Here is a 26,247-nt window from a genome sequence, read left to right as displayed (position 1 = left end):
CCAGTCCTTCACAAGTTGGTTGAACCCTCTCATGCTGAAGGCCAAAACGTGGTTTCCTGGTGGGCTTTGTGGTGTGAGACCCTGGCTTGGCCCTCAGGGCCCTCAGGCAGCACTTGCTCTTAGCATGTCCCAGTGTGTGAGGGCTTGCCAGCCATGCTCCAACAGCTCCATTCAAAGCTTGAACAAGCCAAAGAACATCTTGGACTCCTCAAAACTAACCAGAGCTATTTTGGAGACATTGACGTGCAAACTGTCCATCTTCCCCAGCTTAAACACAGCCCCCAGGTAGCTCTTCCGGGCCCACTTTTGGGGACCCATGCAGTAGTTGAGGATTTTGTCCTCCATCAGCACCTGGCTGCTGGGTGAGGTGGGGTTTCTCTTGTAGACAACGTGGGTCAGCACCTGGCCGGTGCAGAGGCTGTGGCGGAAGAGCACATTGGAGTACACAAAGTAGAGCCCAGTCTCGTTGATGACCAGGCCCTGGGCATGGTACTGCATGCCACTGGTGAAGGCATGCCCAGAGGTGGGTTCCCACTCCAGAGGCAGGTCCTGCTGGGCCGGGTTCCCTGCAAGCCAAAGCAAGAACAAAACCCTGCAGTAAGCACAAGCAGTTGCGTGTTTCACTCCACCTCACAAGCCAAGCCCTCTGCTGCAGTGTGGAAAGTCCACCCCAGCTTTGTGCTGGGGGCAGCTCTCACCTTCACCTCACACCACCAGATGCATGCAACGGCTTTCCACCCTGCCATGCCCCAGATGCAAAGCAAAACTCAAACCAAAACAGAGCCCTCACTGAAAAGCTTGCACGAGGGTGAGATTTATGACTGTGACTAACTGCCCACTGTCAGGGCACAGTGCTGCCAGTGGAGAAGAGCAGAGCCATTGTGAGGTGGGCTGCTCACAGCCATGGCCATGCCACACCTCACAAATGACAGAACCATAGGAGGTGGAGGAGACCTCTGGAGATCATCGAGTTCAAAGCGCCTGCCAGAGCGGCATCACCTAGGGCAGGCTGCACAGGAAGGTATCCAGGCTCCCACATCTTGCCAAGCCCTCCTCACATACCTGTTAAGTGAGCTGCCTTCCTGCCCTCTGATTTCAACAACTGCTCCTTTTGCCCTGCACAAAGAGAGGAGAGACATTAGCCATAAGCAGCCTCTTCTTTCCTCAAGCCAGTTAAATTTTCTTCTCCTCCCCCCACCTCCTCCTTTACATAATTTCTGTGACTTTATCTATCCATCCCCCTCAAGAAATTCAGGCCTACTATTTATGACTTAAATTCAGCTACTGCTACAGTAGCCTGTGATCAGAGCACTGGCATCAGAGCACTGAGCATCCAGTTAAAACCACAGCTCCCCTTCCCCTAAGCAATAGATTATAAAATGCATTGATATGGCTGTGGAAGTGAACCAGGACTGCCCTTTCCAGAGATTTTTTTTTTTGCTAGTTCCAAATTTGCTTTCCTCCAGGATCAGAACAAACTTCTTTTTTTTTAATCAACTTCCCTCCTGAAGTGGAAAAAATAAAATAAATACTAATAAAAAACCCTAAATAATCTTTTCAGATCTAGCAAAAGTTATCAAGATTGCTGAAAATGTCTGACTTGTCCACCTTTAGAGATTATTGTCACTGGTGACATTAGCATGGAAAGTAAAACAGCAGTTTGGAAGTTCAAAGCCTGATTCTAAAGTTGTTGCATTCAGATTGAAGCTCTGTGCCTGTTGCCTAAAGGAAATTTAGAAAACCAGGCTGCTTGTTGTGGAAAGTTTCGACTTCACCTCCCTGAGCAAGCTGTTCCAGTGTCTCACCACCCTCATGGGGAAGAATTTCTTCCTAACATCCAATCTGAATCTTCCCACTTCTAGTTTTGCTCCATTCCCCCAGTCCTATCACTCCCTGACACCCTAAAAAGTCCCTCCCCAGTTTTCCTGTAGCCCCCTTCAGATACTGGAAGACCACAATAAGGTCTCCTTGGAGCCTTCTCCTCTCCAGACTGAACAGCCCCAACTCTCAGTCTAAAGAAGAGTTCCAGATGATCATTCACACATGGTAACTCCTCTGTGTCCACTAACTCACCTATGAGTTTCTCCAGAGCTGGAGGGATGCGTTCAGAGGCGGTAGACTGTCAAAAGAGAAGAGCAACAAAGCTGCCTTAGCAAAATGAGAGCATAAAGGCATCAGCTAAAGCAGCCAAGGACTATCTTTTAGAGTGGTTCATTGTGGGTGCTCATGAGGAGCTGCAAAGTGCTAAGAAATCTGTGGGAAGAGAGACCCTACAGCACTCACACATGCAGAGATGCCAGTTAGCAATAGAGCAGTCCCCCCAGGAACAAGCAGCCAACACTGCTGTGGCAGACATTTGGATGACCCCAGACTGCCTCTTGAGGAGTTTTACACCACCTGCGCACCTCAGACACGATTTAAAGCTTCTCTTTTGTTTTTCCCTGTTTCCCCAGAGTCTCTATGACCAGCCAGGCAGACCTCACCTCTCTGAGTTCAGCTAGCTCTTTCTCCAGATGGAAAATCTGAAACATGCTCAGCCCCACTCCAGTGAGGGCCAGCAGGATCAGCAAAGAGGTCACCAGGAAGCCAACACTCCTCCCTTCCCTGTTCCTCGGCTTTCTCCTCCGGTCAGGCACTGGCGGTGGGAAAGCAGCGGCGGAGGGCGCTGGGGGGCAGGACGCAGTGGTGTTGGAACTGCCGTCCACCCAAAAGATTTGAGGGTACACATAGTTCAAGTTCTGCTGCACGGCCGGGAGCGGGACGGGCTGGACGTACTTGCTGTGATCTTCCATACGGCAGCCAAAGGCTGCCGGGGCTGTCCCAGGCTGAGCCCTCGGGGAAGACCCAGCTTTGTTTTTAGATGCCTGCATCCCTTGGCAGCGAACACCCAGCTCAGCTGCTGCAACGCTATGAAAGCCCCAAGCGTCAACAGTAAACCCCAAAGAGCTTCCGCCCCCAGCTATGGTTTCAGGGCTTGGGCTGCTCCTCCCCTAGGGCGGCCGCAGGGGGCAGGGGCGCTCAGCACCGGAGCGCTTGCGAGGCACAGGAGGGCTGCCCTGGCAGCTGCGGCTGAGTAATCAGCCCGGTGCACACCCACCAGCCCAAACACCTTTCCAGCAGCCCACTCGGGCAGAGGCAGCTGCTTTTCCACTGTGGTGTCCTGGACCGCAAGCAAAGCAAAATCTCTGGCACCCTGCACAGGAAGGGAGAGGCAGAGCTGAGGGTCTTCTCCTTGGGAGAAGGATGAATCCCTGACACCTAATGCAGCTGCAGCGCCTGAGGAATTGCTTGATTTCACACAGGACAAATCACTGCTGTCTGGTGCACATCTCACCTTCTCCTTGGCCATTCCATGGATCTCGAGTCACAGAATATCTGACACAAACACCGTCCTACTGCCAGCCTAAGGAGAGGAAGACATTGTCAGTTCTGCAGCCTCAGTGGAGCTGCCACAGCGTTAACAGCCCACGCAGAGCCAGCTCAGAGAGCTGCATTCCCCACACCATTGTGGGGCCCTGGCCAGGTGGGACCAGCAGTGTGCTGTAAAGGGGGAAGTACACAGTGCCTTGGGGCATGAGTAGGCTCTTCTAGCAGCTCCTGCTGCCCTCGTCCTTGCAAATACCCTCTCCAAGCCCACAGTCCTCTTCTGACCTGAAGAAGCTTTAGAGAGGGAAGGGTGCTTTTATCATCTCTCCAGCTGCATGCTGAGAGCTGCAGCAGGAGATAACCTGGCTGAAGTATCTTGTGACTAAAGCCCAGAGTGAACACTGGACTACTGATGTTAGTAGAATCTCATCTTCCCAGAAAGGACCCAGGATTGAGGCAACACTGTAAGAGCTCATCACAACACCACAATGAGGAGAGATGGGGGCATTTCAGTTCATTCTATTTCTCCATTTCCATTCCTCACTGACTGCAGATTTCCAAGCGGTGGTGATGAGACTTTCACCACAGACTTACAGGTGCACAGGGGTGATTATAAATAGCACTTTGCTCTTCCTATTCTAGAGACCTAGGCTGAAGCATTTCTGTGGGGTAGTGTTTTAAAAAGGGAAATGCTAAATAGCAGAACAAACCAGAGATTTATCTCCTCTGTCTGAAGGAAATGATCCCAGCACAGGCTTTGATCTTGAACATCAAAACTGAGGTCTGAGAGCAGAATGCTTTAACAATATATGCACACTCGTTTCTCCAAAGCCAGGGCTCAGCTTTGCCTCCAACCACACCAGTCAGTCAGATGTCCTCAAAGCCTTGTCTACACCACCAAACACCCCACTGCCTTTTGAAGGTGTTCACCACAGCTATTTGCTGCACTAGTGATCTGCAACACAAGAGGTTTCAGCAGCTCCTTTGTCTCTGCCTTGTGCTTCTAGGTTTCTGACATAAAAGATACAAAAGAAACCCAGTTCTAGTAGTAGAAGCCTGATCAAGCCTACCCTCACTCAGTTCTCCTCTCTCTGCATCCCAGAACAGCGCTCCCCAGCCAGCCTGCATTACAAGAGATCTACTACAGATCTACTCCTGCATTACAAGAAAGAGTCACACAAAGGGCTAGGCTCAGCCCTGCAACTATCCTACCCTGTGGTGAACTCCAGCCTGCCAGCCACTGCTGGGTTTGTAGACAGAGAGACATTTCCAAGGCACAGGGAGTCGAGAGAGGCAGCAGGATGGTTGGAGAAGCACACTCTGGTCCTGCCAGCATGCTTTCCACCAGCCCAGCCCTGCTGCTGTGGGCACCTGAGCCACACAGAGGAGGACTTGCCACCCACTCAGGCTCCTTGCTCAGCAGCCAGTGCCTGCAGTCCCTTGCTCTCAGAGCAGCCAGCACAGTGTGCCTGTAGCTCTTTGCAACATGGGCTTCAAGGATTTCCTGTTGAACACCCTCTGTGGCCCATTCATGTGCTGTAAAATACAATGATGCCTCAGGGAGCAGGGACTGAAGCCCAAGGGCCTCCTCAGAGTTGGAGGCATTGCTGACAAGCATTTCCAAAGTCATTATGCTCACAGCTTTGCCTGGAGAGAGACCACTCAAGTTTTTTTTCTGACACTGACTGTTCAGTGCAGAGAGTGCATCTTGGTGGGATTGAGGGCACAGTTGCAGTCTCCCTTAAATGATAGAAGTGTAAGTATTTCTCACCCACTGCTTCATACTTTCATAAAATTGTTTTTTTCCAGGTGGATGAGAGAGCAGAGATGATGAAACCAATGGAAGCCATTTCAGCCACACCTGCTGCATGTTCTCTTTCAGATGCCCAGATCAAGATGCTGCTGATCCCACACGGTGTGGCAAGCCAGAGGCTGGGGCTGCTTTACCATCAAAGGATCACTTTTGGTGCATAGGATGCTCTCTGGCACCTCTTCCTTCCTAGCACACTCTGCTGTGCTGGTCACTCTGCCTCCCCTGTCTCCCATCAGAGCTCACCAGGATAGTACTTGCTAGAAGACAGTGGCAGGCAGGACTGTGCCCCTATGGCACAGTGTGGTGCCTGCAGGCTCCACATCCTGCTGGCTTCCTAATGCCCAAGCAACACACAGCACTAACAAGGCTTTTGAAATAACAGTAGGACAACTTGCTATGGGTAGGTGCTTAAGTCATGTGAATCTGTTTTGCTAGGAGGCTCAGAGAAAGAATTTAGATGAGGTTGAGCTCTCTGAGAACATGGAACAAGGCGAGCTGGGTAGGAAAAGATGACATAAGGAGGACAAAAGGGGTTTCAGGTTTGTCTATCCACCATCTCTCTATCCCCCTTCTTTGCCCAGTCTGCAAGGTGCACATTCTGTTCTCAGCAGCTTTGTGTCTTTTAAAAGGAGGGAGCATTTTCATATGGAAACCTCTTCCATGCTTTGTCAAAAACAAAGGGCAAGCCACAGTTACATGGACAGAAGAAGAGGATTTGTTCAGAATTCCTGCATGCCCAGCTCACCCCCAGAGGAGAGGCGTGAGCTCTCATTACTGACACACACTGTTATGCTAAACTTGTGTTGACACCAAAGAGACTCAGCCAGCAGCTACAGGTTTGTGTGGGCAGATTGAAGGACAAAAGGATGAGCCTCTGGAAACACATCAAAGCAAGCAGGACTTGAGCAACAACCCAGGTTAAATACTTGGGTAGAACATAGAAGTGAAAAAACCTTCAAGTGTGAACCTCTGTGTAGGCAAAACTCTCACAGAATCATTGTAGTTGGGAGAGACCTCTCAGATTGTCCAACTGTCAACCCTACACTCCCATGACCACCAAGCCATGTCCTGAAGAGGCACATCTGTGTGGTTTCTGTGAACACTTCTTATCAGGCTCTGGACAGAATCAGATACAAGTCTGTCTGAAAGTGATTAACAAACATTTCCTATCATACCAGTGACTAGTGGAAAGCCCACAGGGCTGCTTAAGTTACACCCAAGAACAACCAAAGTAGTAATTGAGAATCACTTGCATTCAAAAACAGGATTCAAAACATCAAGCTGAGACATTACCTTCGTGGTACCAAGCTGAACTGTGCCAGCACATCCTGGAGAGGCAGCTGCTGCAAACCCAGCAAGGACAAGCTGTCACTGGCAGCAGGGATGGCACCCATCTAATGCTCACTGGGATGTGTGGGAGAAGGGGTAACTGAGAGCATCATCCAGAATAAAGCTTCTGGTCTTCCACCAGGATTGTCCTCCACACAGCTCTATTTCAGCACTGACACAGAGAAAAACAACCAAAATATGATATCAGTAGTATTTGCAGGTTAAAATAACTGGTGAGAGATCCCAAGTAACCATGAGGACAGAAAATTACTTAGAATAAGTCTAGAGAAAAGACAGCAGGGGCTCCCAGAGCTCACATATGGCATTAGGCAGCTGGAGATTGTCCCAGAACCTACATTGCAAGCTCATTTTCAACTTCAGAGGGGCTCAGGAAGAAGCTGCAATAGCTGTGGGATGGAAAAGGCATTCAGCTTGGTCCACTCAAAAGTAGATGGGCAAGGAGGGATGGACAGACAGCATGTGAAAAACCTGTGTGAAGTGGGACCCTCTCCAGAGCTAAGGGCTCTTGAATATCACAGGAAAAAAAAAATCTTCCCACTGAGATTCAAAGCTGGAAGAGTTTGTGTGTAAAAGACATGGATTTTTGACAGGACACTAGGATGGATGTTTGTGAGAGCCGTCTCCAAAAGTGTCAGGCTCTCCACCCAGCAAGGCTTCCAAAGGGCCTAGGAGACACCAGAACCCCCCCAGCCCTTGCACTTGTGATGACATCTTAGTCTCATTCTTGGTGACAGGTTTTTTCCTGAACAGTTCAGTTTCCCAGCCAAGGGTGATGCTTTTCATTTCCTCAACAACTGCTCTTTGCTAGAAGTTCTTCTAGCACCTGTGAAGCTGTGTCTTGGAGCCAGCAGCTCACGAGGAAGACATTCACATAACCACACTCAAGAGTGGGTTTCAAAAGCTGTTTCTAATGGCTCTGGCCTGGTGTTGCAGTCCTTAATGTGGCTCTCCTTACCCAGTGAGCAAGATGCTTTGTTCCCTCTGCCATGATTCCAAGAAGGAGGCAGCAGCCCTAGGTTCAGCAGAAGAGGTACAGGTTCTGACACAAGGCAAGAGAGAATCCAAGAAGGGAAGGACCCAAGGCAGCTGAGAAGAATTGAAAGCAAAAGTTTATTCCTTTCGCATCTATAATAAGAACAAGGAAATGAGGCAGAGTCATATGAGGTAATGGGAACTACTGCTTGAACATCTGAGGGAAAAGTAGTTCCTTTCAGAACATACAACACCTAGGTGGTGGGAGAAAAATGGAGCAAGGGTTGAGGCTGCTCAGTGCTTGCAAGGAAGGCCACAGCAAATGCACAGATGTTGATTTCCTGCCCTCCCCAGGGGCTGCCCAGAACTGCATTTACAAACCCTTGAGCAGGACCCACACCTAGCCCAGGGGGCCAGCACAGAGCCAGCTGTGGCCCTGGGATATGCCAGCTGCACCGAACGGCCAGCGGGGTCTTCGCTGTGTTTGACAACTTCATTCCTTCTGGAGAGCAGCAGCTTTCAGCCCATGAAGCAAACAAAACCACCCAACAAATAACACAACAAACCAACACCCAATAAAACCAAAAGAGCCCAACAACAAAACTGGTTGAGATCTACCTTGAGATCCTTCCTGAGTTCCATCCACCAGGATCATCTCTGTCACTGAGCAAATCCAGGCCCTCTGGCATGTGAAGAGCCAGCCTCAGGTGATCCCATCTCATTGCATGAACAGCCTGACCCCAGTGACCCACAGCAGCCAACTTCCCAAAACCTCAGGGGACCCTCCCCTGACTTCCCCATCCTATAGGTCCTTCACAAGCCATGTACACAACCTTGATGTTTCAGCAGCAACTGTCAGATTATGACTAATAGAAGATACTAGTTAGTTGCTTCCAGTTATTTTTCAGGGGGTAGGGGGGAATCAACAACTAAATCAAAAACCAGAGAAGGATTCCTGTTTGCTGTGAATCTACAGAGGACCCAGCAGCTGGCTGTAGGCTCCAGCCCCCACCTCTGTCCTGGGTTGAGTTTAATCCACTGACGATATTGAATGCCATGCTGCTGTCATGCCAGCTTTACAGTGAAAGTGCTGCCTGGAGCAGGGCATCACGGGGCTTGAAGTCCAGGGTGTGCCAGCTGCTGCTTCTGGTTTCCTGTTGGAGGCACTGCTCTTTCCTGCTGGACTGGCTGTGGGTTGGGAAGGGGGGGTGTGGCTGCTGGCTGGCTTGGGCTGCTGCATTTTGCTGCACTTTCCTGCACACAGGCTAAGATAGTTGTGCCTTGGATTATCTCATTACATTCCTTATCTCAGCCCAGAGGGAGTTTTGTGTTACATTTCCCTCCTGTCTGTGTGGGGGACAAGCTGGAGCATTGGAGGTTCCATATAAACACAAAGAAGAACTTTTTGACTGTGAGGGTGACAAAACACTGGAGCAGGCTGCCCAGAGAGGTTGTGGAATCTCCTTCTCTGGAGACATTCAAAACCCACCTGGATGTGTTCCTGTGTGGCCTACCTTACGTGACCCTGCCCTGGTAGGGAGGTTGGACTGGATGATCCTTTGGGATTGCTTCCAACGCCTAACATTTTGTGATTCTATGTGGGATTGGGCTGTGTTAACCCAAGACAACTAACAAAAGGAAAAGCCAGCCTCAAGATGGAAAATAAGTATTTGCTGTTTCTAGGTCCAGGGAGTGCAGAGTTAATCTCCATTCCCTACCAAAATGCACAGCTCCAGCCTGTGATCTAATCCGTGCCTTACAGCATGAAAAACAGCACAGGCAGGACCAGTTGCAGCTCCCAGGCTATGTAAGAGACAGCAGTGAGACTGCAGTAAGGCAGCAGAAAGCTCCTTGATAGCTCATCATCAAATTACTAATTTTAAATCAGAGGGGATGTATAAGAACGAGTTGTGAGTTTCGCTACCCTCTCCTCAGCTAACACCTTCTCTCTGAACAAGGCCAGGGCACACGAATTCTCCTCCAGCTGCTACAAAGCCCAGGGATGCCTTCTGCAGCACCTGCTGCCGTTTGCCACTCAGGGTTTCCAGATGAGAGATGTGCTGCTTGGTGGCCTGCCCACAGCACGTTGTGGTCAGGGCTTGACACTTGAGTTGTTCCAACTGATGTGACACAAACGTGTTCCACTGCAAGTGAAGCAGGCTGGGCTTTCAGCTCACATCAGACAAAAGCAGAAGCCACACACACACCCTCTAGTTAAGCTCTCTGCTTACCAGCAGCACACAGGTGGTGGTTTGCATGCTTTAGAAACACTGGGCTGTACACATGAAGCATCAGAATGGGAATCCAAATACCTTATTTTAGCAAACAGGGCCAGTAAGGCACTTCTGCAGTGTGTTTGTGACTGTCCATCCTCCTGTGGAAGCCTTCATGTTTGCTCACATGGGTTTTGACCTCAGGCTCAGGACCTGCCCAAGGACTGCAAGGGTGCCACCCTCAAGACTGCACACATGCTGACTTCTCGGGATTTGACACTGACAGCTCCCCAGCCTTATTATGCATTGTCACAAGGTGGACTAGGCCCTCCTCCTAAGCATCCACACCACAGGACTTTGTCAGGATTTCTAAGCTGTCTCCATCAGAAGCTTTTTTTTCCATACAAAGATTATGAACAAGAGAGACTTGATGACACCAAGATCCACTTTTTGAAAGCTAGAGTCAGTGGGAGATTAACAAAACTGGAAGTAAAAAATGACTCAAGAGCCCACATGAAAGGGTAACACTAAGCAATATGAACTTGACTTTCAGAGTTTCTTGTTGTTTGGTGGTTGTTTTTTCAAGACAAGGAGTTACAAGTAATTAAGAGCAGCAAGGTGGCAGCAGGCAGAAGCTGTGGTTCAGGCTTCAGACCTCTGCCAGAAGGAGCAGCCTGTGCTTGCCAGAGCACACAGCTCCATTGCTTCCCCTAGATGCTGGCTCTCAGCAGCTGAAGCACTGCACATGCTTCAGTTGGGAGGTTCAGAGCTAATGTGGCAGTTTAGGCTGGGTGCCCCCTGCCACTGCCGCATGAGATACACCTCTGGTGTCCTGGGTGCCCACCCACAGGGGTGGACACAGGAAACGGCGTATTTCTACCCATAAATCCTGCACCCTATAAGGCCATCTGCAAAGTCATTCTCTTCCTCTTTCTTCCCTCTCTGCTCCCACGGGAGATGTCCTCTCTTATCGGGTAATGCCGGGGGAGTATCCTCAAGGCCTCTTAGGCCTGTCTAGGCCTAATGCCAGGAGGAGAATGGAGAGGGGGCAGTCTCAGACCTGGCCAGCCTGAGACTTGCCTAGCAGCGGGAGGGGGAAGAAAGAGCCCTGGGGGGTTTGGGTTTACCCTCAGGTGGGAAGAAGGGAAGGATTGGGAAGCTTTGGGAATTCTGTGAGGGGTTCTGTACGCTTTGGGATACTCTTTGTCACTATGCTTTGTGGTTTGTAGTTCTCTGTAGCTTCACCAATTGCTTTTCCATTTAAACTTTCCATCACTCTCCAATCCGTTTGTGTGAGTCTCATTCTTTTGTCCCTTTCGGGGCAAGAGACGATCTGTCTGGCCCCAAACCAGCACAGCTAGACATAGCTGAAGCAGTCAGGTAACAGCCTGAGGAGAGAAGGAAAATCTCCTTGGTTGACACACCACCAGCCACTCTGCAATAGCTGTGCTCAAGTCACAGGACTCATTGCTGCCAGCAGCCATCTCCAGCCACCTGGCACCACAAAACTAGGCTGACTTTTTTCACCCTATGACCCAAGTTTCCATTAGCCTGATACTTAGAAGTACTGGCAAAGCCTGCAGGGTGTGCAGTGCCTTTGCTCCACATCACACCAGCAGAATCCACACAGGCTCCTGCTGACCCAGAAGCAGCATTTCTTAGGAGCAGTCAGCGGTGTTCAGGAAAGAGAATCCACACAGCCTATGACATCACTTCTTTCCACACCTTACAGACCCTTACAGCACCTGCCACAATTCCAGCAAGAGCTGGAAGCCAGGTGGCCTCAAGCCACATTCTCACCACAGAGCTCTGCTCTCTCCATTTAAGGCATTGCCTTATTCCCACAGCTTGCTTCCTGTGTTTTCGTTACAGGACAAGATTCATTGCTGATATTTTTCCACAGAAGGCAGCAACTTTTCAGATCTAAGTCATGCTCAATTTTTAAGCTAGAGATCACAGGGTATTAAAGGGCTATTTCAGAAACCACTTTCATTTCACATCTGAAATGGTTAACTTGGAAGTTAAAGATGCACAACCCGCTTTACAGACTCTCAGGTATTAACCAGATCCCATCAGCGGAAGGGTGCTGGCAGAAAGCTACTTCAGCTCAAGGTCAAGTATCTCTTTCCTGAGAGGGACTGGGTATGCATTTACAAAGCACTCCTCTTGTGAGGAAGCACTCAGAGGTGCTGCTGAACTCCTCGGCTGTTAATTTCCAATGAACTTCAAGGATTGCTGCCCAGTGCCCTGGGGTAATCCAACCAAGGAAGCAAACACCCACAGGACAAAATAAGAAGTTGTCCATTACAGCAAAGCAGAGAAGGTTGAGGAGTTTCTGTTCATCCACAGAACCGCTGCTTCCAGGAAATGCAACCATGCCTGTCCCATATTCTCACACTATGTAATTGATAAAGATATGACAGCTTCAGTTTCACAACCCAATATACATGCATCTAACGCTTACAGGCCAGCCAGAATGAAGCAAACCCAAACCTGTGAGTGACACATTTCTTGCCTACATACTGCACCACAGCCCATTTGGGACTCATTGTACACCTATCAGCATATTCTAGGTCTGAGAGTCTTCGGTTTATAACTAGGTGGTGAAGATTGGTTGGTTGGAGAATTCGCTCACGTCCAACTCGAGCTGCTTCTTACCGAGAACAGCTCACTGATTGTCAGGGCAGTAAAGGGAAACACTTCCCACAAGAGAGGCAGCAAGAAGGCGGCCAGGAAGTCAGAAAATCCCACAGCACAAGAAAACCACCTCTACACACCTCACAGCCCCCACCCCCTCAGCAAGCCCCACATTCAACCACTTCTAAATCATAGCACTATGATGGAGCATCTCCAGACACTCAAGCAAGAGAAGAGGGCTGGGAAGGTCTCATCTGACATGAGGAGCAGATGTTGCAGTGCCAGTGAATTTGGCTGCTATGTCTGCTAGAAATAACTTAGGATGAAGTGGCACACTCCAAGCTGAAAACTGTGGATTGAAATGATCAGTAACCTTCTCTTGTAATCGCCTTCTATACCTTCACAAACCTTAGCTCTGAGTGCCAGGAGGTAATTTCATGCAACCACTCTCACAGACAGTTACTACTTCTAAGGATCCCCCAGGTCAGGATGTGACCTGACACCTGCTGGAAACCTCTCCGAGCAGTTGTACATGGACACAATTCCTAAACTTCCAAAGAAAGCAGTGCTCAGCTTTCAGCTTCCCTCAGCCCACCTCCCTTTTTCTTATTTTAAAGAGCCAAACACACCTAGGCTGTAATGTGCTTATGAACTCCTTATTGTGGCCCAAAGGGCCTCCATTCCCAGCCCTGGATTGAAACTCAAAGCCTAGTCCTTGTCAAAGAATATAAGCCACAGCTTTCATTTCCAAAGGAAAAATACCAGTAAATGAAAGACAAAGTGTTCAGATTTATTTGGAAATTCACAGTTTCTAATGGCACTACAGCTCTGTAGTTACATATTCTTGTTTCACAACACTGTATGCTGCACTCAGGTGCTGTGTGTTTTCCTCATCCAGGTCTGAAACTCCTCTGAAGTCACATCGTTCAACACGTCTGGCTCCTGTGCTCTGACTGGCTAATTGTGCAGATCAACTCCAAAAGTACATCACCTTAAAGTATTCATAAACTAACAAGGAAGCAGCAAAAAAACCAAAGGCTTTAAATAAGTCACATTACATACAATACCCAGGAAAGGCATTTAGATCTGTTAAAAAGGGTACCGCTAAAAGTGCTCAATAAGTTAACTAATTTTCTACACGGTGAACCTGTAACACCTGTCAAAAGGAATAACCTTTTGCTCCACTCACTCGGATGCACACTCAACATCGTAGCATTCACACATCCTAGAGTATCCAAATACACAGTCACAGTCAAAATAAAACACCTGGCTATGAAAATACCAACCACACAGACACTGCACATTTGTTAGCCAATACAAAAGCAAACGTTATGGCAATACCCACTTGGAACCAGCCTGACTGCCCAGACTTCCAGGCTTTGCAAACTCAACCCACCCAGAGCTGGCTCAGAGAAGGGCCCAGCTGCCACAGCTGACGTTCTTCAGCTGAGCTTTTTGCTAAGCCTCCCCCATTCCCTTCCCTCAGAGAGGTACAGCAGACAGTTTGGATAACAAAGGCAGCTGGCAACCCAGGATTCCACTGCACACAGGAGATCCTATAGCCACTGCTGCTCACTGAGTACATCAGACTCCAGCTCCAACTTCTACATGAAGGTGGGAACAGACATGATCACCACCACCCCTAATGAGGTATTTTCCCCAAGTGAGTTTGCAAAACCAGAATCTAGTCAGGCAAGTCCAACTGTTAGTATTATTACAGTATCCAGTCCACATTACTGAGTCCAGCTGAAGGCCAACACATGTCCCTTTACAGCACTGTAGTGTTGCATCTTCAAAAAAAGCTAGAGAAATTACAAAAGAAATCAAATGACAAACAATTCTATCTCCCCTCTTCCAGTGGCATTATAAATAGACAAAAGGCACATAAATATGGGAAGGTGCAAGAAATAGGAACAAAGCTAAAGGAAGAAGATTAGGCTTTTATCCCTATTCCACCCAACAAACTGGGTTTCAAAATATCTCTGCCCTAGGAACTGTGAAAAAAAACCTTTATAAAATGAACCCTGCTCTCCCCTCCCCCCAAGCTGTTCTCATAGGAAATTATCAGCCTTGTAAAGCTGCAGCTTATAGCCAAGATTGACACAATCCCATCTATTTAAAAAGACAGAAACCAAATTTCTGAATACTTTCCAAATAGTTGAGCTCTTGGTCTCCCACTGTCCTCCCACAGAATACCACAGACTGTTCTCAAATGAACAAACACCCTCCTGTTTGAGAAGTTCAGCTACTCTTAGATTTGTCCAGAGACTGTCGTGACACCAAGTGTTCCCACTGTTATATCTTTGTTTCCTTTCATTATGTCATGTAGGCTTGGCATTGACCCCGACTTAGTCTGTATTAGAGTTTTTATGAGCTTCCCTTGGTCTGAAACTTTAGACCGTCTTCGTTTTATAGCCCTCTTCTCAGTTTTTGTCTTTTGGGTCTGTCCATTGCACAGACTTGTACAAGCTGAAATGCCACAAAAATAAGACTCCTCAGACTGTGATGATGTTTCAGAGCTTCCTTCGGATGGAGGACCCTTGTAAGAAGAGTGATAAACTTCCCCAATGTAAGAGAAGTCCCTCTGGTTCGGAAACAGCTTCCTTCCTTTAATTTCCCCGTTGGCTATTGGATGCAGAGGCTCTGTTGTTGGCTTAAGAGTCTCTATTTTTTCACTTTTGTACTTGCAACGCTTTTTCTGGAACCACAAGCAGAAAGAGAAACAGTTAGGTTCTGGGAAGGCAAAGCATAAAACCCAAGCCTAAGAACTGATGCAGGGCAGAGCAGCTGAGATATGTGCCACCTGCCAGCAGAAACACACTCAGCTCAGCCTGCCCGCCTCACAGCCACCCTACCTTCTTCTCTGGGGAGAACTTCAGGGGTTCCACAATGTACAGGTCCTCTGGATCCACTGTAAGAGAGAGACCATCACTTTAGCAGTCCTGACACTGCCACAATTCTAAATAAAGAATAGCATGGCAAAGTATTTCACTTCTGGCACAGTTTTGCTCCCATTAATTTAGTGGAGGCAAAACACACCAACACTGAAAGTGAAGACAACACACAGAGGAATATCCCTATGCTGTCAGTGACAGACACTTGGGAGATCCTGACCTCCTGATTAGGCCATAGGAGAGAACACCTTCTGGGGAAAAGGAACAGTAGCCACCACATTAGCTTCTACAGAAATAAACTATTACCAATAGAATTGTTTGATGTGCAGCCTGCCCAAGAAAGGACAGATACTAGAAGCACAAGTACCTATCAAGGACACAGATGTTCAGACTGACATGAGACCAGCTTGGCATTCCCTCATCAGGGCTTTGTAAATCATTCTTCCAGGCTGAAGCAGAGAATTCAGAAGAAAAAAGAAAAGAACCCAAAGGAAAAAACCCCAAAGAACAATACAACAACAATGCAGTATTGAAAAACACAAAGCAAAACCAAACCAACAAACTTTATGCCTTCAGCTCGTCTCTAGAGTAACACATTCCCAATTCAGTAGCTTTATTCCCAGCACAAACCAGAGAAGCAGTTTGCTAGACCCAGAAAAGCAGTGCCAGCTGCAGATGTGGTAGTTTACTACACTCTGCACCACTTTTGGTTTCGCATGACAATCATGGCCTAAGGAATGGAATTCAGCTGTCCCCAGTGTAACATGAGTAGCAAGATGAGCCAAGACAAGCAGGCTATGTTTTCTTGAGAGAATTAATAAATTTGGATCCCAGACACATGCCAGGTTTCGAAGACTGGCTATTGTGCCTTCTTAGAACTGGGGAAGACTTTCCACATATGGCATTAAAAAAACTAAACCAACCAACATCAAAAAAAAATGACAACAAACCCTACAATGACATTTTCTGCAAGCTTTGTGGCTCTGTGGCCCCAAATGCCTTCATGGATTGCCTCTAACCCCAAGAAAACATGTGCAGAGCATAAATGATAGCAAAGACCACATTTAATGCTCAAGCATCATTTTGCAAAGATCTGTGACCATCTGGTGGTTCATGAACCAGCCTCTCCTCCAGAAGGTGCACATGCACTGCTATGATCCAGTGTGCTTTGCCACCAACTTGCAATTCCATTCCCACACACTTAGCAGTAACACACTCACTGCACAGCACTATGAGTGACATTAAAAAGCAGCTGGTACTTTGTTCATGAACCAGCTTCTCCTCCAGAACATACACATGCACTGCTATAATCCAGTGTGTTTTGCCATCAATTTTCAATTCTATTCCCACACCTGTGGCAGTAACACACACACACTGCACAGCACTAGCAGGACATTAGGGACCAGACATAGGATATGGCACTAATACCTTCTTTACCAGCTAGCTGGAAAGACTGGGATCTGACCAGTGGGAGGGAAGTTCTTCTTTTCAAATTCATATCATCATAGGAGGAAAAACACCTAAGGAAAAAATCCAAAGGTTTTATGGACACATGGTTCTCAGGACTTTGTCAAACATGTTTTTCATTAAGAAACACCTTTGGCAGAAGGATTTAATTACTCACTGAGGTGCCCAAGAAAGCCTGACAAGCACAGTACTGTGTATTTGCAGCAAGCTATCAAGGCATGTTCAGTATAGCAGACACAAAATGCCCCTATGGAGGGGACCACCCTCTATGAAGTAGTAGTGGCTTTATGCCATCAGTTTGCAGTAAGATGACTCAGAAATGAAGCAGATGTGCTAGCCCCAGCAGATTTCGCTATCAGAGTTGTTCAGGTTGGAAAGGACCTTGAACATTGGACATTCTAATTGTTTTAAGACTGTCTTTTTAGTTTTTCTTCACAAAGTTCAAGCTGAGAAAGTGAAAGAATGTAAATAAGTCACTATTGGGTGTAAGAAAGCAAAATAAAGATTATTCTAAACACTTCCATTGGAGAGATAGAAATGTTTAAGAACTACTACTCAAAACAAGGTTGGGGAGTTGGGCAGTCTCAGCTTGCTCGCTCGGTTTCTGTCTGCCTGCTTCTTCTTTTCTGGCTGAAGATAACACACTGACCTTGACAAGCTAACAGCCTCACTGCTTCTAAACTCTCTGCCTTCTGCCAGGGGGGCCTGGGGGGATTCCTTCTGGCTGGGAGGGGAGGCCCCTTGGGGGAAGCAAAGGGGGCTTGCTTGTGCTTTTCTGTTGATTGTACATATTTTTAAGTGTTGTGAACAGTGTATATTTGTACATATTCATTGCATTTCATCATAGATGATACTTTTGCTTGTAAATACAGCTTGCATTTGCTTCCAGATCGAGTCAGCCTGGTTATTGTCAGTATGAGACAGGGTTTTCAGCTCTCACACTGTTACAGACATGAAATACTAATTACAGCTGCAGGAACAACAAAGCTTCAAATATAAATACCTTACCTTTTGGGGCTGGGGTAGTGATTACTTTTGGGAATTCTGGAGAGGTAATCTTCACAGAAGCGAGAAGTGCCCCTGCAGCGCTGCACACACAGCACCAGGCCCAGGATGACACAGAGAAGCAGGGAAATCACAAGGTAAGTCTGTCGATCAGACACCTGCAAGAGTTTGATGCACTTGTTACAGACATGGAATCATTCAATGGTTCCACTACCCTCATGTTGTAAAAGGTTAACAGCCTCAAAAGAACACAACTGGCATGTTCTCCAGTTACATTGCTACCACTTCACTAAACACTTGTTCAGATATAAATTTTTCAGATGCAGTCTATTGGCTGTACAGCATTCAAGGACTGAAGGCTGAAAATCACTAGTTAGTAACAGCACGAGATTTCACCAACTATCTATGATGACTTGCACACAAAAAAAGATCATGCTTATGGTGCAGCTTGAAATCCTGGGCTGGAGAACACAAAGCATTTGAGAATGTTACTAATATTGTTGCCAAGATTCCCCTAATCTCAAAAAACCTACAACAGTCAGAGAAAGCAGAACGGTTCCATAACCACATGAGGCTCCCTTTCAGCAGCCAGGAGCTCAGCCCTCCACAAACTCATCTGCTGTTACAGCCCAGTATGCTCTAGCACACTAAACCTCCTATGGCAAGGACTGTTAGCATTTAAGCAGACAATGCAAGTGCTGGACACTGCAAGGCATCCCATTTAACAGAAGCTCACAGTCGTACCATACAACTGGTTATACAATGCAGCAAGTGCCAGAGAAGTTCTTGAAGCATCAACTTCACCATTCCCTCTGACATGTCTAATGTGCAACGAATCCCATTATCGCCCTTCCCAAGTCAGTGATCAGTCCTCTAATTTCATTAAGAACCATTTCACAGAACAGTATCAATTCCAGTGCACTACAGGAAGTCTGAGATATTAAGTTACTCTAACTAAGCTGTATCTTTGTTTGCTCAGACTACAATCCTGGGGCTAGTAGTACAGCATAGTAAATCTACGACCAGCGTTGCTGTGCACAGAACAGCTCAAGCTACTCAAACTTGCCCCTCTTCACACAATTGTCAGGGTTGGAAGTGACCTCAAAGATCATCCAGTTCCAACCCCCATGCCATGGCAGGGACACCTCCCACTAGCCTCTTCTGATGGCTGGCTACTCAAGCAGGCTGAACCCAGCACTACAGACAACTTCTCAAAGCTCACTGAAAGACCCCTGGCATACATCTGTGCCTCTTTCTCAGGCCAGGCTGCTGGACTGTCATTACCTCTCGTTTTAATTCCGCCACGGTTGCTGACAGGTTGTGGACCAGCTGCGTGACGTTGGTGAGCTGTGCCTGTAGCAGCTGGATGGCTTCCGTCTGCCGCTGGTCCTGCGTTAGAGAGAGTCATGGCCACGCCAGTCAGTCATACAGAGTCACACTCTGAGTTAGCATTCCCTGACACAGCCAGGCACCCTGCAGACATGAGCTCCACAGCAACGCTTTCGACACCACTCACATGCAACACTGCGAACTGCTTAGGCAGCATTAGTCACATACACGCTCAACATCATCACATTTTTCACTTATCAAGTCATGGTTTGGAACATTATACAGGAACGTGGTTTCTGACCCTGCAGATATGCAGCTAATAAAAAAAATAAATACAACTTCAATTGAAAGAATTTCTTCAACTTCTTGCAATTCTTTCCTCAAAGTAAACTTCCCTCATTAGGAAAACAGTTAAGCACTCCAACAAACCATACCTGCTCTTCTGCTATTCTTGAGGTGTTCTGGAGCTTTATTATTGTTTTATTGAAAGCCTTCTGCATTTCTTCCATTTGCTTTCGGTACCTGAAACACAGAGTAAAGGTCTGAAATGCTCGTTCACAAAACTCCTCAGCACCAGAGCTGTCCTCAGAAAACAGCAATGTGCCAGCAGAAAACAACTCCTTGCTCACACAATTTAAACAGAGTGCTATTTCCTTTGAAGTTTCACACATAAAACACCTGTCTCTTCCTAGGGTTTTTTGTGTTGTCTTTTTTTACCCCTCCCAAGATTAAAATCAAACCTATTTCAACACTTCAGAGCTCAGCACCAATTTACTCCAATTCACTATGCAGAATACTCTCCAAAGTCTGACTGCCAAGACAGACAACACAGCAGTAAATAGAACAGAGAGCCCTTCCTTGGAACCATTCCTGAAACAGGTACATTCTTCTATTCTCTCATGGCTAAGGAGCACCACAGATAACATATGCATTGCTCACAGCAAGGTCTTGGTTCCTTCTCCATGCCCTCTTCACCAAGTGTTATTACAGGGAACAGCAGTTGACGTGGAAATAAAACATGCAGCAAAGGCAGCACTCTAGTTCTCTGCCCTTCACTTTAACACCAGGATGTGCCCTTTTGTCAGAAGGATTACGGACAGGATTAGTGCTTACAACCTGGCAATGCCTTCTCCTTTTAAAAACCCACAGCTCCTCAAAACGATCTGTGTGGTTGTATCCCTAATACAGCCAGGGCAGCCCTAGCACCCTTGCACATCTAAATCAGATACCTAGGATTAGGCACTTCTCACTTCCCATGAAGCTTTAAGCTGTGCTTTACGTTGGACCCTACTTTCACTATACTACTTTATGTGCACACCCCCCTGTAGAGCTGGCCAAAAACGATGTTTAGATACGGCAGACTCCTGCCAGTCTTCCTCACGCTTACCTCTGACTAAGCTCTTCTAAATACCGGCTGCTGAGAGACATGTTCACTTCCAGGGCTTTGATGCGGTTGTTAAGGCGCATGAAGACAGACTCCTTTTGGTTAGACCCATGAACAAGATTCCCATTTGCATAGCCCAGATCTGTTGAATTCTGCAGCTCAGCATAGAAGTCTGTAGCTGTTCTCTGCGGTCCCCCTGAGACTTGAATTCCCATTAAAGCCTCCTCAGTTGCCTGATCCTCATCCTTTGTTTCAGCAGACACAGAAGGCTCAACAGGAGGCAGAACAGGTTTTTGCACTTCTGGAGCGCTCTCCTTTCCTTCCCCAGTATCACTGGCTGGAGTGCCCACTGTATGTTCAGGCTGAAGAACAGTCTCTGTAGGCTTTAAAATCACTGGAGTAGCCACAATCTCTTTTGTGCTCATCTCCTTTACCTCAGTGGCCACACTGGTCTCGGAAGCCAGAGGCTTTTCTTCTGCAACAGAGCTCTCAGCCTTCTCTGTTTCTGCACTGATGTCAGCTACATCCATCGGGGGAATCACCCTTGCTGCTGCCTGGCCTGCATCTTCTTTTGCAGGCTCCAAAACAATGTCTGTTGTTGGCAATGGCTTTACTTCAGAAGTGACTTCTAAGAGGAGGGACTGAGAGACAGTTTGAGGATGGCTTGGTTCCAGTTCGATTGAATCTGTGGTGTCATTACTGATCTCCTCATGGACCACACTGCTGAAGTCAACTGCGACAGGAGTTCCAGATGGTCTCTCAGCTTTGCTGTCTGCTTGCTGAGGCAGAGGCTCATCTGCTGATTCATGGACAGACTCTGTCACAACTGCCTGTGGCTGCTGAACACCAGCAGTGTCATCTTGTCCTTGTTTACCTCCAGCTTTACCATGCTGCCGACGCACGGCTGCTGCAACTGAGCACCACTTAAACAGGTACTCTGAAAAGGTGGAAACACAACACACTGTTGCCATGTCATAGCAGTACTTTTCTGTTTCCAGTTCAAACCACGTCGATGCCTCCTCTTCCTGATCATCACTGGGCAGCAAGGTTATCGTTGATTGGCTCGTATCTTCTTCATACTCTTGTACTAGCTGAACAATAGGACTTTCTTTGGTTGAATCCACAGTTAATTGCTCTTTATCTATCTGTAGGATATCTGTAGTAACAAGTCTACAACCAAAGAGTTTGAGACAATGTTACTTCAACAGGTTTACATGCCTGCTCTGGAAGACTGCAAAAGTCTTATAGAAAATTAGCAAATCTTATTCCAGTGTCCAGGGGCCAGTTTGGATACAGTTAGTGTACAGTGAGACACTTATAAACAGAGGAGTACAAACAATTGAGAGAGTTAGTGATGTATCACTTCAGTTATTGTTTGTAGCCACTTCCCCTAGGATATGTTGTAATAGTTGCCTGAACCTCAAAACACATTTCCCTAGTGAGTACATGACCATACTACAGATTTCACCAAATTCCTGCCTTTTAACTCAAGGCACTAAGTGCCATATCTGAGCATTCTACTGCCAAAGGTTCCAGACTGGCACATTCTCTGCTAGGAACACACTTAAAAAAACCACAAAGAACCCCAATACAAATCACTTACTCTGGTGAAGGGACAGGAGTTGGTTCAGGCAGCCTTGGTGCAGCTGTTGAAGTTGCAGGGGTAGCAGTGACATTTTCAGACACACTTTTGTTCCCTGCTGCAGGGAGGAAAATGTGAACATAAACACTGAAGAACCATGTGTGTTTTCAGCAAATTTTGAGGCTAGTTTGTTGTTGGGGTTTTTTTTCCCCTTGTGTTTTCTGGTGGTTTTGGTTTTTTGTGGGTTTTTTCCTCAGTTGTTTGCTTGTTGTTTGTTTGGGATTTAGGGTTGCTTTGGTTGCTTGTTTTATGGGTTTGGCTCTTGGTAATTCATTTAATTTTGTTTTAATTAAACAACTACAAATGTCAGTCAAAGCTATCTTAATGAAAGTGCTACTGATTGTTTATGTATACAAAGCTACAGACAGTCTCAAAACACTTCCAGGCAGAAGCTGCAAGTTAGACTTCACAACTGAAGCTGGGTAAATACAGAGAGTAACAATCTTGGTGTTGGTTCCCTTCTCAGCAAATTCAGCAATCTTGGGTCCACTTTTATCAGTCAGTAGGATAAAAATTCTGTGGCCACAATCAGGTATGTCAAAGGGTGAAAAAAGTAATTTAAACACAGACCATCCAACTCCTCATCAAAAAAATTACACTAAAAAAAGGTCTGTCACCTAAAAATAAATAAATGATTTTTTAAATCTACCTTCAGTTTCAGGTGACTCTTCAGTTTTGGCTCCAAGCATATTAGCAGCAATATTCACCATACTCAGGATAGCGTCTAAAAGAGACAGCAACTGCTCAGAGGACATATTCAAAGGGCCCAGAGATGAGTATCTCTGAGCAATCTATTCCATAACACTTGCTTGAAACTAATCACAGCATAAGGACATGGGAAAAAAACCCAAACCAACCTGGCCATTCTATTAGACTGGATGCATCTGTTGACTTTAAAGGCTAAGTTTATAAGCTAGAAACCTGTATCTGAACACCCACAACTAACCTTTGCCAGCTAGACCTTAAAGCATCAGACATACTCACTGAAACCAGGGAACAGCAAGACAAGCAGAAGAATGTTTAAGCATGGAATTTTCTGGCAACCTGAGCGTTGTGAACCACTGCAGAAGGTCCCAAGTCAGAAATTTAGAGCTTGAATATTCAAAACAGAGGAGTTCCCATAAAGACACATAGGATCATTTGTCATAACAGCACTGAAGAAGTGACTCAGCCATTTGTTAAATGAGCAAGACAGAATTCTGCCTTTGTCCACCCTGCTGTGGGCACCCTATGTTCAGACTACAGATTCATTCCAATTAAGCTGGACTCTGTCATTTCACATTGTGCCTGCCTCCAGGACACCCAATCTGACTTTCATCTCTGATACTGTTGCAAAGTAACAATTCTAAATAATTTTAAGATTTGAAGATGAAATCTACACTTGACTATCTGAAACTTGAATGCAATTTAGATCAGTTAAGGCAATTGGAAGAAAAACATAGTGAGTACCCACAGGTCTGGCTTAGATTTATTAAGTATCTGTTAAATTAACAACAACAACAACAAAAATCACAGAAGTAAATGCAAAGAGGGTCTGGTCTGCACTAGCAGATGTAGTAGATACAGCCAACCCTCTGGTCTTTGTACCAATAACATCGCCAGGCTGATTTCCTCTCCACAAAGGAAAAAGCACCTTATTGTAGACAAGCAAAGACTGGCCCAACTTTGCTCATTTCTTCCCCATCCATCAACATACACCTGTACTGGGTGTCACATGGAGAAGTTCATGAAGTCAGAGAAGCGTTTGAGAGGAAATGCCACTCTTAGACTCCAGGAAGCTCTGCTCAGAGCCTTGGTTCTGCCTTTTCTCCAAAAGAGGTCAGAAACTACATTCCCACCTTACATTATTTATCTGGGGCTGCCTTCTTAGAAAAGTCATGATAAACAAAAGGCATTAAGCTTCAGGGAGGAATGCTTTGTTATTAGTGAGAGGCAGAAAAAGGGGGAGAAGCCTGACAGTTTAAAAGAATAGCAGGAGGAAGAATAGTGAGCTGCCCTCACAGATCAGACTACCAGAAGACTGCAAAATAATTCTTACAAGATCAGCTATCTGAAGCCCACTATCTCCTCCTCAGAAGACCCTCTTCCTCACTCTATTTAAGATGAACAATGCAAGTCCACCAGCACATATTAAAAAAACAACACTAAAAGCACACAAAAAAAAGACTCTCAGAACTTAGTATTCCTTTAAAAAAAAATAAAAATAAAAAAAGACCACTGACTACCCTGCCAGAGATGAAAGGTCTCAGTAACCATATCCACCAGCCAGAACTAAATAATGGTCATGGCAATGTTTCAGTGCTCAGCTGTATTTCCAAAGCACTGTCAGTAACAGACATTTCAAACCTTTTCATCATAGTTTTAGTATTCTAGAAAACAGTTCTGGTGTTTTTTAGACAGCAAACAAAAACAAAAACCCAAAACCACCTGCAATACTGCACTTGCAGACAGAACATGTGAATATGCCCCATCAAGACAGGTCCAAGACAGAAACCCTAAAAGCCAGAAATAAGAGGCAAACAGTGTCAAGGAGGAATGCACTGCTTGCAATGTTTTCTCTCATCTGTGAGAGAGAAACATTTAAAATAAATTGCTTTTTCCACTACTCCCCTTTGAAAACTACACTGGGCTGTGCAATATTCCTCTCCATGACCCTTTTGATCCAAGTGACAACTACAATCTAGGAAATAGTACCCAAGAACTCTGCAGCTCTGATCCACTACAGGATGAAAGGAAAGCCTAAGCCCAGCCAGCATTCATTTTGGGTGCAAGCCTATGTCTCACTAACTGGGACAGAAGGAAGAGCACTACAGTGGAAGAACTCTTTGGAAGAAGTTGTTTAGTAGTTGGTATTATCCTAAATAATCCAGCAGCTAAGAATCCTATTAAACCTGAATATTCAAGTACTCTTAACCCCACACTTGGAGGTTTCCCAATGGAAAAGTGACAAGAGACAGTCAAGAACTCCCCCTCAAAACCCCCCAAAAATACAGCTCTTATGAAGAGCAGAGAAGCAACAATATTTGCATAAAGCCCTTCCTTTCAAGCTGTATCAAGTAAAACTTTCTATTTCCTCCTATAGGTAAGACACCTTCATTAAGCACAGCTCTCCAAGTTGTGAATGATTATGGTTCTACAGCACTTCAGTACTGCATATTTACAGCCCTATGCAATGGTCATCAGGAGCCTGAAGTACAGAAAGTGAAGTTTCTTAAGAAGATAGCTCTGGAAAGCTCTATTTTTAGAACACTTTCAGAATGATACCCCAGCTTCAAAACTGCTACTACTGAGTCCTATGCAACTAAATAGGAATCAAAATAAATTCAGCAGAAAATTAAGGAAGTCGTAGCTGCTACATGACAAAAATCTCACTCCATTTAGAACTATCTGATTTTGTTTCAGCACAGCAGTCATTTTCTTAGTAAATCATACTCACTTGTAGCAGAACCAAGGAGGTTTTTTGAAGACTTTTCTTCCCCTGTACTGTAATCCAGTGGATAATCTATGTATAAAGAAGAACAATTATGACTACCAGACTTAAATGCTTCATGAACATAAAGCAGCCCCAACAGTCAACATGTCATTCAGCTGTCTGTTTGACAGCATCCAAGTGAAACTACAAAAACAAAGTTAAAGGTCAGCAATTATATATAGAAATACCAAGCTCCAGGCAATGAGAATCCCAAGGAGATTCAAGGTTCAAGCTTCAGTTTCCCCAGGATTCATGACATAGATGCAGCAGCACCTCATTGAGTTTCACATAAGGTTTATCCTACTCTTCCTTGTCGGGGCTGGAGGTTCTCGTATTTCTTTAAATACAAAATCTGCAAGCCAAGTCTGCACCTTCTCAATTGCTTGCAGCATTGATCACACCAAATCTCAGGAAAATAGGCTAAGGACACCAAGAAAAAGCTATTTTGTGTGAGCTGCTTTGATTGTTTCAGTTATAGAATCATAGAATCAGTCAGGGTTGGAAGGGACCACAAGGATCATCCAACTCCAACTCCCCTGCCATGGGCAGGGACACCTCTCACTAGGATCAGGCTGGCCAGAGCCTCATCCAGCCTGGCTGCAAACACCTCCAGGGATGGGACCTCAACCACCTCCCTGGACAACCCATTCCAGGCTCTCACCACTCTCATGGGGAAGAACTTCTTCCTCATGTCCAGCCTGAA

General features: G+C 46.2%; 2 protein-coding genes across 2 annotated transcripts in view; both read right to left on the bottom strand.

Moving 5' to 3' along the window:
• Nucleotides 1–171: 171 nt before the first annotated feature.
• FASLG (Fas ligand) lies at nucleotides 172–2,870 on the bottom strand. The gene is made up of 4 exons (XM_054384513.1): nucleotides 2,484–2,870; nucleotides 2,074–2,119; nucleotides 1,063–1,116; nucleotides 172–566 (listed from the first exon to the last, which is right to left on the bottom strand). The coding sequence occupies exons 1-4, from the start codon at nucleotides 2,868–2,870 to the stop codon at nucleotides 172–174; spliced, it is 882 nt and encodes a 293-aa protein (XP_054240488.1).
• Nucleotides 2,871–13,178: 10,308 nt separating this feature from the next.
• The window catches only part of SUCO (SUN domain containing ossification factor), a 40,235-nt gene continuing 27,166 nt past the window's right edge, over nucleotides 13,179–26,247 (bottom strand). Inside the window, exons 15-24 of the mRNA XM_054384643.1 lie at nucleotides 25,509–25,574; nucleotides 22,722–22,796; nucleotides 22,034–22,127; nucleotides 20,434–21,600; nucleotides 19,481–19,568; nucleotides 19,002–19,106; nucleotides 17,721–17,875; nucleotides 16,674–16,765; nucleotides 15,207–15,262; nucleotides 13,179–15,049 (exon numbers count right to left, since the gene is read on the bottom strand). Coding sequence (XP_054240618.1) covers nucleotides 14,603–15,049; nucleotides 15,207–15,262; nucleotides 16,674–16,765; nucleotides 17,721–17,875; nucleotides 19,002–19,106; nucleotides 19,481–19,568; nucleotides 20,434–21,600; nucleotides 22,034–22,127; nucleotides 22,722–22,796; nucleotides 25,509–25,574 — 2,345 coding nt within the window. The 3' untranslated portion in view covers nucleotides 13,179–14,602. The remainder of the gene's footprint in view (nucleotides 15,050–15,206; nucleotides 15,263–16,673; nucleotides 16,766–17,720; nucleotides 17,876–19,001; nucleotides 19,107–19,480; nucleotides 19,569–20,433; nucleotides 21,601–22,033; nucleotides 22,128–22,721; nucleotides 22,797–25,508; nucleotides 25,575–26,247) is intronic.

The sequence above is a fragment of the Indicator indicator genome, chromosome 10 (assembly GCF_027791375.1).
Source record: "Indicator indicator isolate 239-I01 chromosome 10, UM_Iind_1.1, whole genome shotgun sequence".
Taxonomy (NCBI): Eukaryota; Metazoa; Chordata; class Aves; order Piciformes; family Indicatoridae; genus Indicator; species Indicator indicator.
This window is presented reverse-complemented; position numbering and strand designations above follow the sequence as displayed.

What these genes read in the sequence shown, in the direction of transcription:
- FASLG (XM_054384513.1), bottom strand. Translation starts at nt 2,870, where the DNA reads ATGCAGGCATCTAAAAACAAAGCTGGGTCTTCCCCGAGGGCTCAGCCT. An exon ending in AGCTAGCTGAACTCAGAGAG is followed by an intron (nt 2,120 to 2,483) that starts GTGAGGTCTGCC and finishes CTCTTTTGACAG; the next exon opens with TCTACCGCCTCTGAACGCAT. An exon ending in AGCTCTGGAGAAACTCATAG is followed by an intron (nt 1,117 to 2,073) that starts GTGAGTTAGTGG and finishes CTCTTTGTGCAG; the next exon opens with GGCAAAAGGAGCAGTTGTTG.